The sequence below is a fragment of the Amia ocellicauda genome, chromosome 7 (assembly GCF_036373705.1).
Source record: "Amia ocellicauda isolate fAmiCal2 chromosome 7, fAmiCal2.hap1, whole genome shotgun sequence".
NCBI classification, from domain to species: domain Eukaryota; kingdom Metazoa; phylum Chordata; class Actinopteri; order Amiiformes; family Amiidae; genus Amia; species Amia ocellicauda.
The window spans coordinates 44,867,779-44,880,836 of record NC_089856.1 but is presented as its reverse complement, the minus strand read 5'-3'; the positions used below and the strand labels follow the sequence as shown (position 1 = coordinate 44,880,836).

At 42.7% G+C, this 13,058-nt stretch overlaps 1 protein-coding gene across 1 annotated transcript; it reads right to left on the bottom strand.

Annotated features, from left to right (window-relative positions):
• Positions 1-95: 95 nt before the first annotated feature.
• Positions 96-10,216, bottom strand: LOC136753967 (deleted in malignant brain tumors 1 protein). Its single transcript, XM_066710346.1, has 14 exons — positions 10,207-10,216; positions 9,457-9,762; positions 8,990-9,193; positions 8,585-8,890; positions 7,835-8,140; positions 7,050-7,358; positions 6,205-6,510; positions 4,839-5,135; positions 4,314-4,622; positions 3,498-3,803; positions 2,780-3,073; positions 2,103-2,417; positions 1,706-1,849; positions 96-918 (listed from the first exon to the last, which is right to left on the bottom strand). Exons 1-14 carry the CDS (start codon positions 10,214-10,216, stop codon positions 713-715), a joined length of 3,618 nt encoding a protein of 1,205 aa, XP_066566443.1. The 3' UTR covers positions 96-712.
• Between the last annotated feature and the right edge of the window lie 2,842 nt (positions 10,217-13,058).

Here is a 13,058-nt window from a genome sequence, read left to right as displayed (position 1 = left end):
AATTATTCGTGTATAATGATTCCCTTGTTAAATATTTGCCCAGATATAAAATAACATTGTTCAATAAGCATTATATTTATTAAAAAATCCAAACACTCAATTACAATGAAGACGCCCCTCCACTCGCCAACACACACCCACACAATCATGATCATACCTATAGTACACAAATAATTTCTAAATGTATTTAATCGAACTGAAATTAAACATAACAATGTTTAACAACCCATAAAAGTACATGGAATTTAATAGAATTTAATATGAACGCTGATGTGAATGGAATAAACTTTTATCTCATGCCTATGCCTATACCCTATGCAAAAATATGAATAATATTTAATCTTAAAATGAATAAATAGGTCTACTCATGTTTAATGTATTAGGGTGCTACATACAAAATGTGCAGATCATACTGCTGATATTAGACTGGCACTGTGATAATAAATCCATAGTGATCACCCAGGCTCTGTAACATAAGAAGAATTCAGACATGATATGTAGAGATCTTGATGAAGAGTTGTGAAATTCAGAGCAAAACTCAACCCTTGATACAAGTTGAATTATTTTTTTAATTACAAAGCAGTTCAGAAGATACAGGGTGTCCTAAGGACCTGGGCCTGTATTTGTCAACAGCGCATGCACATTGACTCCCTTCTAAAAAGTTTCAAGCAAATTTTTAAAGCACTATTGAGAAATGTAGGTCCAGGTTTGCCTAATAAGACTCGTAAGCAGTGTCCTGGTTACAATGGTGTGATGAAGAGCTGTCATTGGAGTAGATGGTTTCTTTATGGTTGGCTTCCCTGAAAGATGTCCTCTCCATGGAAGTAATGGCTGTGTTAGTGTAGATGTCATCAATGTTCTTGTGTGAGAGGCCAGGACATGGCTGACCTTGAGCTGAGAGGTAGGTATTGAGTAGAGCTAGGAAAGGGAACAGAGTTAGATCAGCTAAAGAGATCTAGAAAATTCTCACATATAGTCGTCTTCTACTGAACGTAGCCTGGTTTCTTTGGAAAGGATCTCAGGGGCCAAATAAAGAGAAAAGGACTGACTTCTCTGCGCAGGAGTATTCACTCGAACGGGGAATAATTTAGCTTTTTTGCCGAAGTCAAGTCAGGTATTTCGCATTCTTGTCTTTTAGAAAGATACTTATTAAGGTAAATAACTACACTGTGCATTCTGGGTGACTTGTCTCTGCTAATGAAATCAGTGTGTTATTATGGATTAATTGCTTCAGAAAGAGTAACACCAAAGTAATTTAGGAATACACCACAACACGTGAATGTAACTTCAGCATACAGTTTTTGTTTTCATGGCCTTCAATATACTGTTGAACACTAATTTGCTCCTGCTTCCTCTCAAATCATCTTAGAGATGGAGGAATTTCTTTAATTATCTCTTTGGGGAGGGGGGGGAGATAATACCTAGTCTGGGGCAGATTGGAACAATGCGACCATTAACAACAACAAAGATTATGAAGGACAGACAAAGCAGGAGATGCAAAAACAAATAAATTAAAACATATACAGACATATAAATGCAGTATCTATTGTATATGTTCACTAACATCTACATGAAGAGAACAGTTATGAACTCAAAGGGCAAAGTAGGTTAATGTAATATGATCAAATTATGGATAGAATAATATTATATAAATATGCATCATTTACATATGGTGATATCCAAATCTGTTGTAAGTGACACTCACTTCCTCTGGTGGCTGCATCATATGTTTCTCTTCTCTTGTACTTCTTGCAGACCAGAATCATAGAGCCCAGGACTATTGCTAGGAATAGCCCCCCAGTTACACCAATAGCTATCTTACCAGTGTTTCCTAGCACTGATACGGACTCTGAAAGACAAAGTAAAACAGAACAAGCATCAGGTTAATGCATCTCTCTATGCAGCATCCTATTTATGTTGTATTTGTATGCATTAGTATATGCCATACCATTGTGATCACCATCCTAAAGTGCCTTAGTAAGAGCTAATATGTAAAGTGATTCGATCTTTTACAAAAAATAGGCATTCTGGAGGGCAATTTAAATAGATTTATGAATATAAACATCAGCATGTAATTTTGGAGATTAAAAATAGAAATTTACGATTCTTTTCCTTCACTGCCAAAACAACAACGTCGCTCTCGGGAGAATAGACTTGCTGGCCAGAGACCACAGCCTGGTACTGACACCGGTAATCCCCAGCATGAGTTCTGTCCACAGCAGCAAAGGCGAAGAAGGCTGTGTGGTTGTGAGCCGGCTCAGAGTGAAAGAATGAACCGTTATTGAGCGAGTTGTGGAGCACATAAAAGGTGCCGTCTGGGTACTGTGGGGCAGTGGAGCAGGTGACTGTAAAGCTGTCCCCTCTGGCCAGTTCTCCAGAAGGTACATCCAAGGAGATGATGGGCTTGTGCAGGACCACTGGAAAAGATAACAAGAATTGCTGAATGAAGGAAAAGAAGCTTCCCTTATGCAGGTTTATACTTTTTAAATTATTATAGGATTTTTGAACATTGTGGCTTTACTACAGTTCTACAGTAGTTACCAATTGGATGAGCAGGCCTCCATAGTGCTTTCCAACACAGGACCATGGAAATACTATGGTACATATTTATAAGGCTCATTTACTATGGTAGATCATCATATATTCATGGTAGTGTGTAGTAAAGCACGGGGAATACCAGTAAAGGCCAGATACCATCTTGGTAAATTCCAGAGTACAATTGAGTGCTTGTGCAGTCTTAGCTGTAGAATGGCTGCATTGCAAGTTAATCTCAACTTACATTTCACAGCAATAGGGACTGACTGGGTTTCAGGTGATTTGAACAACCGGCCGGCTACTTGAGTTTGATACTGACAGCGGTAAGATCCCCCGTGATGAAAATCCACATAACTGAAGTCGAAGATGGCAACGTGATTGATGGCCAGTTTGGACTGAAACTTTGATCCCGACAGGAGGAGGTGAAAGCTGCCACCGGGGTATTGTGATGGTGTGGAGCAGGTGATTTGTAAGTTCTGCCCCCTGGACACCTCTCCATTGGGGGCAGTGGTGGTGATCCTTGGAGTCTCTAGAACCACTGGAAGAGAAATTACATTTCACAAAGTTAAGATTTATTAGATAATTCCTTCACTTTTTTTACCCATCCTATTAAGAATCACCATTTTGTTAGTTCCTCCCCATCTTAAGAACTCTCTGCTTCTTGAAGGATGAGATGAAGCATGCTTTCCTTGTAAACGTATGCAAGCCCAGAATGTCCACAGACCCAGCTTTCTCACCAATAGGGTGATTTAATATGCAGCTGGAAAAAGTTAACAACCTCAATCTGCAGGCTCCTGAGAAGCCACAGGAAAGCTCTAGTGAGTAAAAATCTGAGGGTTGGCCAGTTGAGGTCTCTCCCACAACCCCCCCTAATCATGCTTGGACAGTTGTGTACTAAACTCTTGGGAACTGGTAGGAACTGCCATTAATAACTCAGATCCATTCAAGGTTGATTCACTCACCCACAAAAATATTAATGGAGTCACTGTGATTTGAGCTGAAGGTCTGTGTCCTCCCCTGGACTCTGTACTGACAGCTATAGCTGCCCTGGTGTGACGGGTCCAAATTAGATATACTCAGCTCCACACTGGTGTTTGGGGATCCAGCCCTCTGGGTCACAATGGGGTTTCCAGCACTGTTCCTGTACAGCTCAAATATAATGCTGGTATAGAGCCTGGAGGGGGCAGTGCAGTTAAAAGTGATAGATTCTCCAGGCGAAAAAGAGGGATAGTCAGTTACCAGGGAAAGGACTGCCTTCCCAACTGTACCTGCAGTGGAGTAAAAGACAGAAAAGGTGAATGTGAAAGTTCTTCCAGGAAGGTCAGGTCAAGATAAACATCTAACTTAACACACACAACCAGCTGAGATGTAAATACAGTTTACAGTTATTTAATAGAGTAACACTGTCCCTAGATAGGACAGAATTAGCTTTACATAGTTTTATAATAAAATGATTAAGCAATATTTAATCATTTTAAAGTTCCACTTGGTTTGTTTACATTGCTAGACATTATGTTTAATGTCTTCAGAATTTGCACTGTTTTTCCTGCTCAATTTGGTGACCTAGTTTGAGTAAAAACAACTGGTATATACCATCACATCAAAACTTTGAATTTGTCCTGAATGAAGCCAATCCAGTGTTTTGAAGCGGTTTCTCCAGAAAGTAAGCCTGGCACGTCACACTAAAAAAATTTGAGTCACTAAAAATGGCTCCAATGGTGACTGAAAGTGTACTTCTGATTTGTATTAGATAGTGTACTAGTGTAATTCAGACCTACCAGAACTGAGGCAGATCACAGAGGCGTCCTGACCATCACTGCAGTTATGACTTCTCCAGCCCCTAGAAGGACACTGAGAGAGCACAGTCTCTCCCCCACTGCACCCCACATTATCCAGTAAGATGGGTCCACTGCCCTGCCCATAGACAGCTCCCCCAGGGGCAGACACAGCAGCCCCACACCCCAGCTGTCTGCACACCACATCTGCATCAGGCAATCCCCAGCCATCCTCACAGACAGTGCCCCAGTCTCTTCTGTAGTACACCTCCACTCTCCCAGCGCAGACGTGTCCCTCTTGAAGCCTCAGGTCTGTATGCAGAGAGATGAGAAGGTTTCAACCTTCAGTCGTGAGTGTTTAAGTAGTGTCTTTAAAAGACCACCTGCTAGTAACAATTGTAGCAGTGACCTCCTGGTAGCAATGTAGCATTTCAAAGAGCAAACACCCATTGTGTGTAAGCACTACTGTAAGGATAGCTAGCTATATGAAGCAATGCTATGGAAAACTCTGGACCCTGGATTCCTTACCTATTACTGTCACCCTCGCAGAGCTGCTATTCAAGGAGTTGAAAGTGCGACTGGACACTTGGGTGCTGAACTGACAGGAGTAATTGCCATCATGGGAATAGTTAACAGCAGGGAGGGTGAACACTGCAGTGTGACTGGTGGCTGGCATCCACTGTCTTTCTGCACCTGACAGGTGGAGGAGGAGGAAAGTGCCACCTGGGTACTGTGGCACGGTGGAGCAGGTGATTTGAATGGTGTGCCCCACGGTCACTTCCCCACTAGAGTCACTAAGGGAGATGTTGGGAGTCTGTAGATCAACTAGAGGGGAGAATAAATCACAAATTAATGGATTTTTGCAAACAGGAGGAAAGTCCCAAAAACCTTTTAAGTGTGTGATGTGTGCACTTGCTGACTGGCCCTTTAAGTCGTCAGCTTAAAAGAGGAAGTAGGAACCCAGCAGTTTTTTTTGCTTATTTTCATTCTGTAGGCAAGGAGTTCCAGACGGGGCGGGTCTTGTTAGCCCAACCACAGCTGTTTTTTGTTTTCATAGTTTTGTTATTTTACTAGTTAGGTAGATATGGATTTATGTTTTAATAATCACACATAAACTGATGCAAATTGCAATAGAGGACCCACGCTGGATTTATCAAGCTGCTAACAAGCAATCAGGCCAACTGAGGAGACAACTTTGTCTTTTTCTTGAAGAGGAGGAACACTTCTGACTGCCATAGCACCTCCCTGGAGTTAGGGAATTGGTGGGGGGGGGGGGGGGGGGTGAGCCTCACTCCCATGTCCTTGTGATGAGTTTGGAAGGAAATACAAAGATTTATTCTGCTTTGGTATATTAGAATATACCTGGCACCCCAGATAAACAATCAAAAGGGACAGTTTGGTATTGTTCTTTACAACCGTCACAAGTGTGCGCAAAAAGGATTATTCATTTTCTAATTTCTAATGTCTCTCCTTGTGTTACGTCAACAAGGCCAGGGATAAAGCATCCAGGAGCGGGGCTGCAGACAGAGTCCGAGAACAGGCAAAAGGTCTGGGGCCGGCTAACACTGTATCAAAGGATGTCCATGAGGCAAGGTAGGTGAACAAGCAAGAGGTCAGGCGACGGAGCAATTATCCAAAAGGCTTCACAGAGAATGTTATGAACAGAGGTGTATAAATACTAAAGGAAGGGGAGAGGTAACTGGGGACAGGTGAGAGATAATTGATAGACGACCTGGTGTGTAGGCGACCTCAGGTGGTGAATTGAGGAACAGTCAGGTGTCCTCAGCCTGACACCTTGCCAAAGTGAGGCTGGATATGATACACTATGCCAAAAATTTGAGTCTTGACACTGTTTTCTGGATGGAAATACAATTTATTCCAGTGATTGACTCACCGACAGTGATGGAAATGGAGTCACTGCGAAGCGAGGTGAAGTTCCTTGTCAACCCCTGGACTCTGTATTGACAGCTGTAGCTGCCCTGGTGAGACATATTCATATTGTACACAGTCAGCTCCACACTGGTTTGTGGGGATACGACCCTCCTGGTCATAATGGGTTTTCCAGCACTGCTCCTGTACAGGTCAAAGTCAATGCTGGTGTAGAGGCTGGAGGGGGAAGTGCAGCTGAAAGTGACTGATTCTCCGGGCAAAGAGGAAGGATAGTCAGACACCAGGGAGAGGATCGCCTTCCCGAGTGTGCCTGTAGTGGAGTAAAGCACACAGAAGATGGTCATTAAATTAGTTTTCGTCCTCTAAGTTTGGAACCAGGGAGATAACCCTTTTAAATGGCAAACACATGCAAATATACATCAAACTGAAGTGACACTCAGAGAAATGGTGGGCTTAGCAATAGCACCTGTGAAAGAGGTATCAATTCAAACTCTGGACACAAAAATTATAGATATATTTTCCAAATAAATGCATAAATGACAAGAAACAGGATTATCATCAAGCAGCACATTTTAAATATTGCAAAAATATATCATTATCATAGTGAGGTCTTAAGTGCTGTGATAGTATTTTTAATGACAGTTGCCCACCCCTAGCTAATTGTGTGGCATGTTAGACCAATGTTTCATTTTATGCTCAGTTTGCTTTTGGCTGCATCTTGAACAAGATGAGAAACAAAATGCATAGTACATGATAAGATCATAGTAAAATGAATTATTTCTCCAGAAACAAAATAGACCGTCACATTAAAATACTACTATTTGGTAATGTACTGAATTTTAGTCATACCAGAATTGAAGCAGATCACAGAGGCGTCCTCGCCATGGTTGCAGTTGTGTATCCTCCAGCCCCTATTAGGACACTGAGAGAGCACAGTCTCTCCCCCAGTGCACCCCACGTTATCCAGTAAGATGGGTCCACTGCCCTGCCCATAGACCTCTCCATGAGGGGCAGACACAGCAGCCCCACACCCCAGCTGTCTGCACACCACATCTGCATCAGGCAATCCCCAGTCATCATCACAGACAGTGCCCCAGTCTCCTCTGTGATACACCTCCACTCTCCCAGCACAGGAGTCACCCCCTGTGACCCTCAAATCTGTGACCAGAGACACGAAATTAACAAACACGTATTTCAGCATCTGTGGGCTATGCTTCCAAATACAGGCCCAACAAACATCACTGTACCTGCGGCCCACTGGATATTTGCCCATTGTGCCAGCAGGCCAATCCGGGCCTGCTCTTTTATACTAAAACATAGTACATACTATAATATTCTGTGAGTTATATGGGATCCGACATACCATAGTATTTAATTGCTTAGAACAAGTACTTTTTACAGAATACATATTTTTCAGTGTGATAAATCAACTCCTGGAATTACTATACCATGTGTTTTTTTAAATATGTTTTAATCATGTTTACGATTGTCTACATATTTCTACAACTGAATTTTGGAAGAAGAACAAACCAATTTTAAAGGGGAAGTTTGCCAATTCTGAGATCTGGTCATCCTCAACTTCAGGCTTATTTAATAGAACTGAATTAATATCTCTCCAGACTAAGGAGTGTCACCTGTCACTGTGATCTGGGCCGGGTCACTCAGGGAGGAGTTGATTGTGCGCCTGGACACCTGGGTCTGATACTGGCAGCTGTAGCTCCCATCCTCAGAGAAGACTGAGGAGGGAAACCTGAATGTGACAGAGCCGTTGCCGACAGATTGAGAGCGCACTGTGCTCACAGCGCCCCCTGTGGACTGGAGGAGATTCAGCTTCCCATTGGGATGCAGGGAGGCAGAGCGGCAGGTGATGGAGAAGTTCTGTCCCTTGGTCACGTCTCCTGTAGAGGGACTAATGGAGATGTTGGGCTTCTGCAGATGCACTGGGAGGTCAGAAACATAAAGGAAGCATACGAGACAGTGGTCAGACAAATTTCTTTAAGGGAACTCCTGCAATATATCTCACTTGCTGTGTGTATGATGATGTGTCTCTTTGTTCAATCAGTGTAATTCTCTAGGATAAGTTGAATATATCATTTGTGATGACAATCCAAGTGTTGAAGAGTGAAGGCAGTAAAACATCCAGAAACAATTTAAACATACAAAATACAAAACACTATTCATTACTAGCATTACAAGCATTGCACCTCCTTGTATTGGGTTCAAGCACTGAGCTAAATTAAAATCTTATCCTGTTTTACAAACCTGAATAGTTAAAAAAATAATAATAACAAGATACAGACAAAGAAAGTACATATTTCGTTATTTGAATTATGCCGTATATACTCTTTAAAATTGATATAGTAAAAGGCCACAATACAACTCACCCACAGTGATGGTGATGGGGTTGCTGTGAGGAGAGGTGAATTTTGTAGTCCTGCCCTGGACTCTGTACTGACAGCTGTAGCTCCCCTGGTGTGACAGGTCCACATTAGACACAGTCAGCTCCACACTGGTCTGTGGGGATCCAGCTCTTTGTGTCACAATGTGATTCTCACTGCTGCTGTGGTTTAAGTCAAAGTCAATGGTGGTGTAGAGACTGGAGGGGGCAATGCAGCTGAAACGTGGTGTCTCCCCAGGTATGAAGGTAGGATAAGGGGAGAGCAGAGAGATGCTGGGCTTCCCTATGAATCCTGATTGGAGATAACAAAAGACACCTTTTTAAGAACCGCTACAAATGAATTATGGTATCTTGTTCTTTATTTCAGTTAACCCTTCCACTCCTAACCTACCAGAATCAAAGCAGATCACAGAGGTGTCCTGCCCATGGGTGCAGTTGTGACTCCTCCAGCCCCTATTAGGACACTGAGAAAGCACTGTCTCTCCCCCAGTGCACCCCACATCACTCAGTAAGATGGGTCCACTGCCCTTCCCATAGACAGCTCCATGAGGGGCAGACACAGCAGCCCCACACCCCAGCTGTCTGCACACCACATCTGCATCAGGCAATCCCCAGTCATCATCACAGACAGTGCCCCAGTCTCCTCTGTGATACACCTCCACTCTTCCAGCACAGGAGTTGTTCCCTCTTAGCCTCACATCTAAATGTGGATTGAAAACAGATGCATCAGGACAGGTTATTAATCCCCACAGTGATTTATCATTACAAACTCTTACAGCTGTGCATCAGGTTTTGAATTCCCTGACTCTTTTGGTCTTTGACAGCAGGTCTGATGATTTTATTCATCAACCCACTCACCTGTCACTGTGATCTGGGCCGGGTCACTCAGGGAGGAGTTGATTGTGCGCCCGGACACCTGGGTCTGATACTGACAGCTGTAGCTCCCATCCTCAGAGAAGACTGAGGAGGGAAACCTGAATGTGACAGAGCCGTTGCCAACAGACTGAGAGCGCACTGTGGTCACTGCGCCCCCTGTGGCCTGGAGGAGATTCAGCGTCCCATTGGGGTGCAGGGAGGCAGAGCGGCAGGTGATGGAGAAGTTCTGTCCCTTGGTCACATCTCCTGTAGAGGGACTAATGGAGATGTTGGGCTTCTGCAGATGCACTGGGATTGAAGGAAAAGCAACAATGGCCAAGTGAAACCATCCAATAACTAGGCAGAGCCACTTGGGCTAGACTGATCAAGTCTACTAATCTACTGCATGAAAGCAACTGAGTTGCTTTAGTTTAGATAGCACTATATATTGTAATTCATTTGGCATTGAATACCATGGCAGTTTATTTTTAATTGCCTAAATATAGATGCATACAAATGATTTCAGCATCATTTTCATGTGTGTTTTCTGGATTTAATTTTTTCCCTGCTATTTGGTCTCCTTTCATTGGAAGAATGCAACATTTTACCAAGGGTAGAGATTGTGTGTGAATATATGCAAATTCTTGCTCAACCATCTGGGTTGAAAAATCTCACCTTTTCTGTTCAACGTGTTTAATCTCGATTGATAGATATCAGCTCAAGTTGAACTTGGAAGTAGTTTCGGTAGATCACCCTCATGCATCAGAAAGTCAAGAGCACTCCCTGTCTGTAATGGAGGTGCTGTGCTAACACAACAAATAGGAACCCTACACAAAAAAAGCTTTGAGTAATAGCAACCAACTCACCAACAGTGATGCTAATGGATTCACTGTGATTTGACCAGAACTTCTGTGTCCTGCCCTGCACTCTGTACAGACAGCTGTAGTTGCCCTCATGTGAGGCATCCAGATTAGAGACAGTCAGCTTTGCAGTGTTATCTGGAGATCTGCTGTGCATGGAAGCAATGGGGTTCACATCGCTGTTGCGGTACAGTTGAAAGGTGATGCTGGTGTACAGTTTGTTGGGAGATTTGCAGAGGAAACGTGCAGATTCTCCAGGTATAAAAGCAGGATGAGTAGAGAGCAGGGAGACAGAAGGCTTCTGAACAGAACCTGCATTGACAACAGCAGAGAGCTCATTTCCCCCTTATTGAAAGATCACAATCTTACACTTCCAGATTATGCTAAAACATTATCTGCTATAAAAAATAAATTAACTGGATATGTGCTTGGTAAATTGTATTGTGCATTTCAATAAGAATTATTCCTGCCTTGCAAAATTAATGTGTCTGTGTGTAGAAGAGAGATCATATTGGCAATCCTTCTAGAGGGGACGCATGCAGAGTGTTTAGATTAATTCAGGGAAAGGAAAAGCATTAGTTTAATGTATAGCGTGTGTTAGGTAGGCTTGATTCAGAATGTGAATTTGTGCTATTGCTCTGTTTAATGTCACATTTAATTCTATATTTTATAATATGAGTAGAATTGGGGGCATTTGTTTAAATATAATCTTAAAGGTGAACCTCATTTAAACTACATATTCCTTTATCATTGTATCCTTGTTATGTGGCATGTAATGTGTTAGACATATCTATTTTTGCTGCTGTTGCTTAAGGTGTCAGAACAACTCATTTATCATGAAATCTAGCCTAGCTTTACACTTCTAACTATTGCTATTAATATACACTACTACTACTACTACAAATCAGCAAATTTTACAAATAAACCACTTTTACAATTTGTATGTAACTAGTAGGAATCTCTGATTATTCATATTTCCCTATTAAAAGATTTGAGCCAGACCTACCAGAATCAAAGCAGATCACAGAGGCATCCTTCTCATGTGTGCAGTTGTGACGCCTCCAGCCCCTAGAAGGACACTGAGAGAGTACAGCCACTTTCCCAGTGCACCCCACGTAATTAAGTAAGATGGGTCCACTGCCCTGCCCATAGACAGCTCCATGAGGGGCAGACACAGCAGCCCCACACCCCAGCTGTCTGCACACCACATCTGCATCAGGCAATCCCCAGCCATCCTCACAGACAGTGCCCCAGTCTCCTCTGTGATACACCTCCACTCTTCCAGCACAGGAGCCGCCCCCTCCAAGTCTGAGATCTTAAATCAAAGACAAGACAGGTTCAGTAAAATTACTCTGATATCAGCTTACCATATGTGAGTTCACTAGGTCAGTGGATCAAGCATTTCTAGAGCTTATATACATTGATATTGCAAAGCATACAGTTTTTTAGCAATCCCTGTAACAAGATGCATTTTCATAGATTGCTTTCAATATTGGCACATCTTTTTACTCTTACCCTCTTACTTACATTTGGCAATACTATAGATGGTTTTTCCCTTCTGTCTCTCTCAGATTTTGAAAAGTACCCGACGGTATTTGGATTTAAAGTATTTCTGCAGGCACATTTCCAGCAGTGGCATGTCAGCTACTTATTGAGAAGTTCAATTGTTTCAGGCTCGTGACCCTACAAAACACATTAGCAACTATCTTCTAGAAACCGAAAAAAATAGCTGGTCTGCATTCTGAATGTATTTGCAACTAAACTTAAATTCAACAAATGATCTTATTACATCACAGTTGTAGGGAATCAGTCCATAAATGTGAATGCAATTTGTGCCCCACAGAACAAGTTCACTTGTGAACAGCTAGTCTCATGGTTTTATTTCACTACACCTCACCTGTCACTGTAATCTGGGCCAGGTCACTCAGAGTAGAGATGATTGTTCTCCCAGACAGCTGGGTCTGATACTGGCAGCTGTAGATCCCATCCTCAGAGAAGACTGAGGAAGGAAACCTGAAAGTGACAGAGCCACTGCCGACTGACTGAGAGCGCACTGTGCCCACAGCGCCCCCTGTGGACTGGAGGAGATTCAGCTTCCCATTGGGGTGCAGGGAGGCAGAGCGGCAGGTGATGAAGAATCTCTGTCCCTTGGTCACGTCTCCTGTAGAAGGACTAATGGAGATGGTGGGTTTCTGCAGATGCACTGGTTGGGGTGAAGAATCCCAGAATAAATGTATGATTTATTCTCACCATACTTTGAATGATTTAATAAATTAACTTTTTTGTGGTCCTTTATGAGTCACATAAAAGGTGTGCTCAGTGTTTATCAATGCAGTATAACAGTATGATTACAATCTGTGTATTTAATGGCTTGTTTTCTGTATGTAGGAATAACGGAGATATGTGGTTATAGAGTCCACTCTGAGTGAAGTCACAACACACTCTCCAAATTACATTAGAAGCAATTCAGAATACAGATACAGTATAGAAACAATTCCACTGGTATGGATTAAGGAATATGTACAGAATATAAACTGATACAGTGTAACGTTAGCATATAACTCACCCACAGCAATGTTAATGGAGTTGCTGTGATTTGAGCTGAAGGTCTGTGTCCTCCCCTGGACTTTGTACAGACAGCTGTAGCTGCCCTGGTGTGACGGGTCCACATTAGACACAGTCAGCTCCACGCTGGTGTTTGGGGATCCAGCTTGTTGGGTCACAATGGAGTTTCCAGCATTGCTG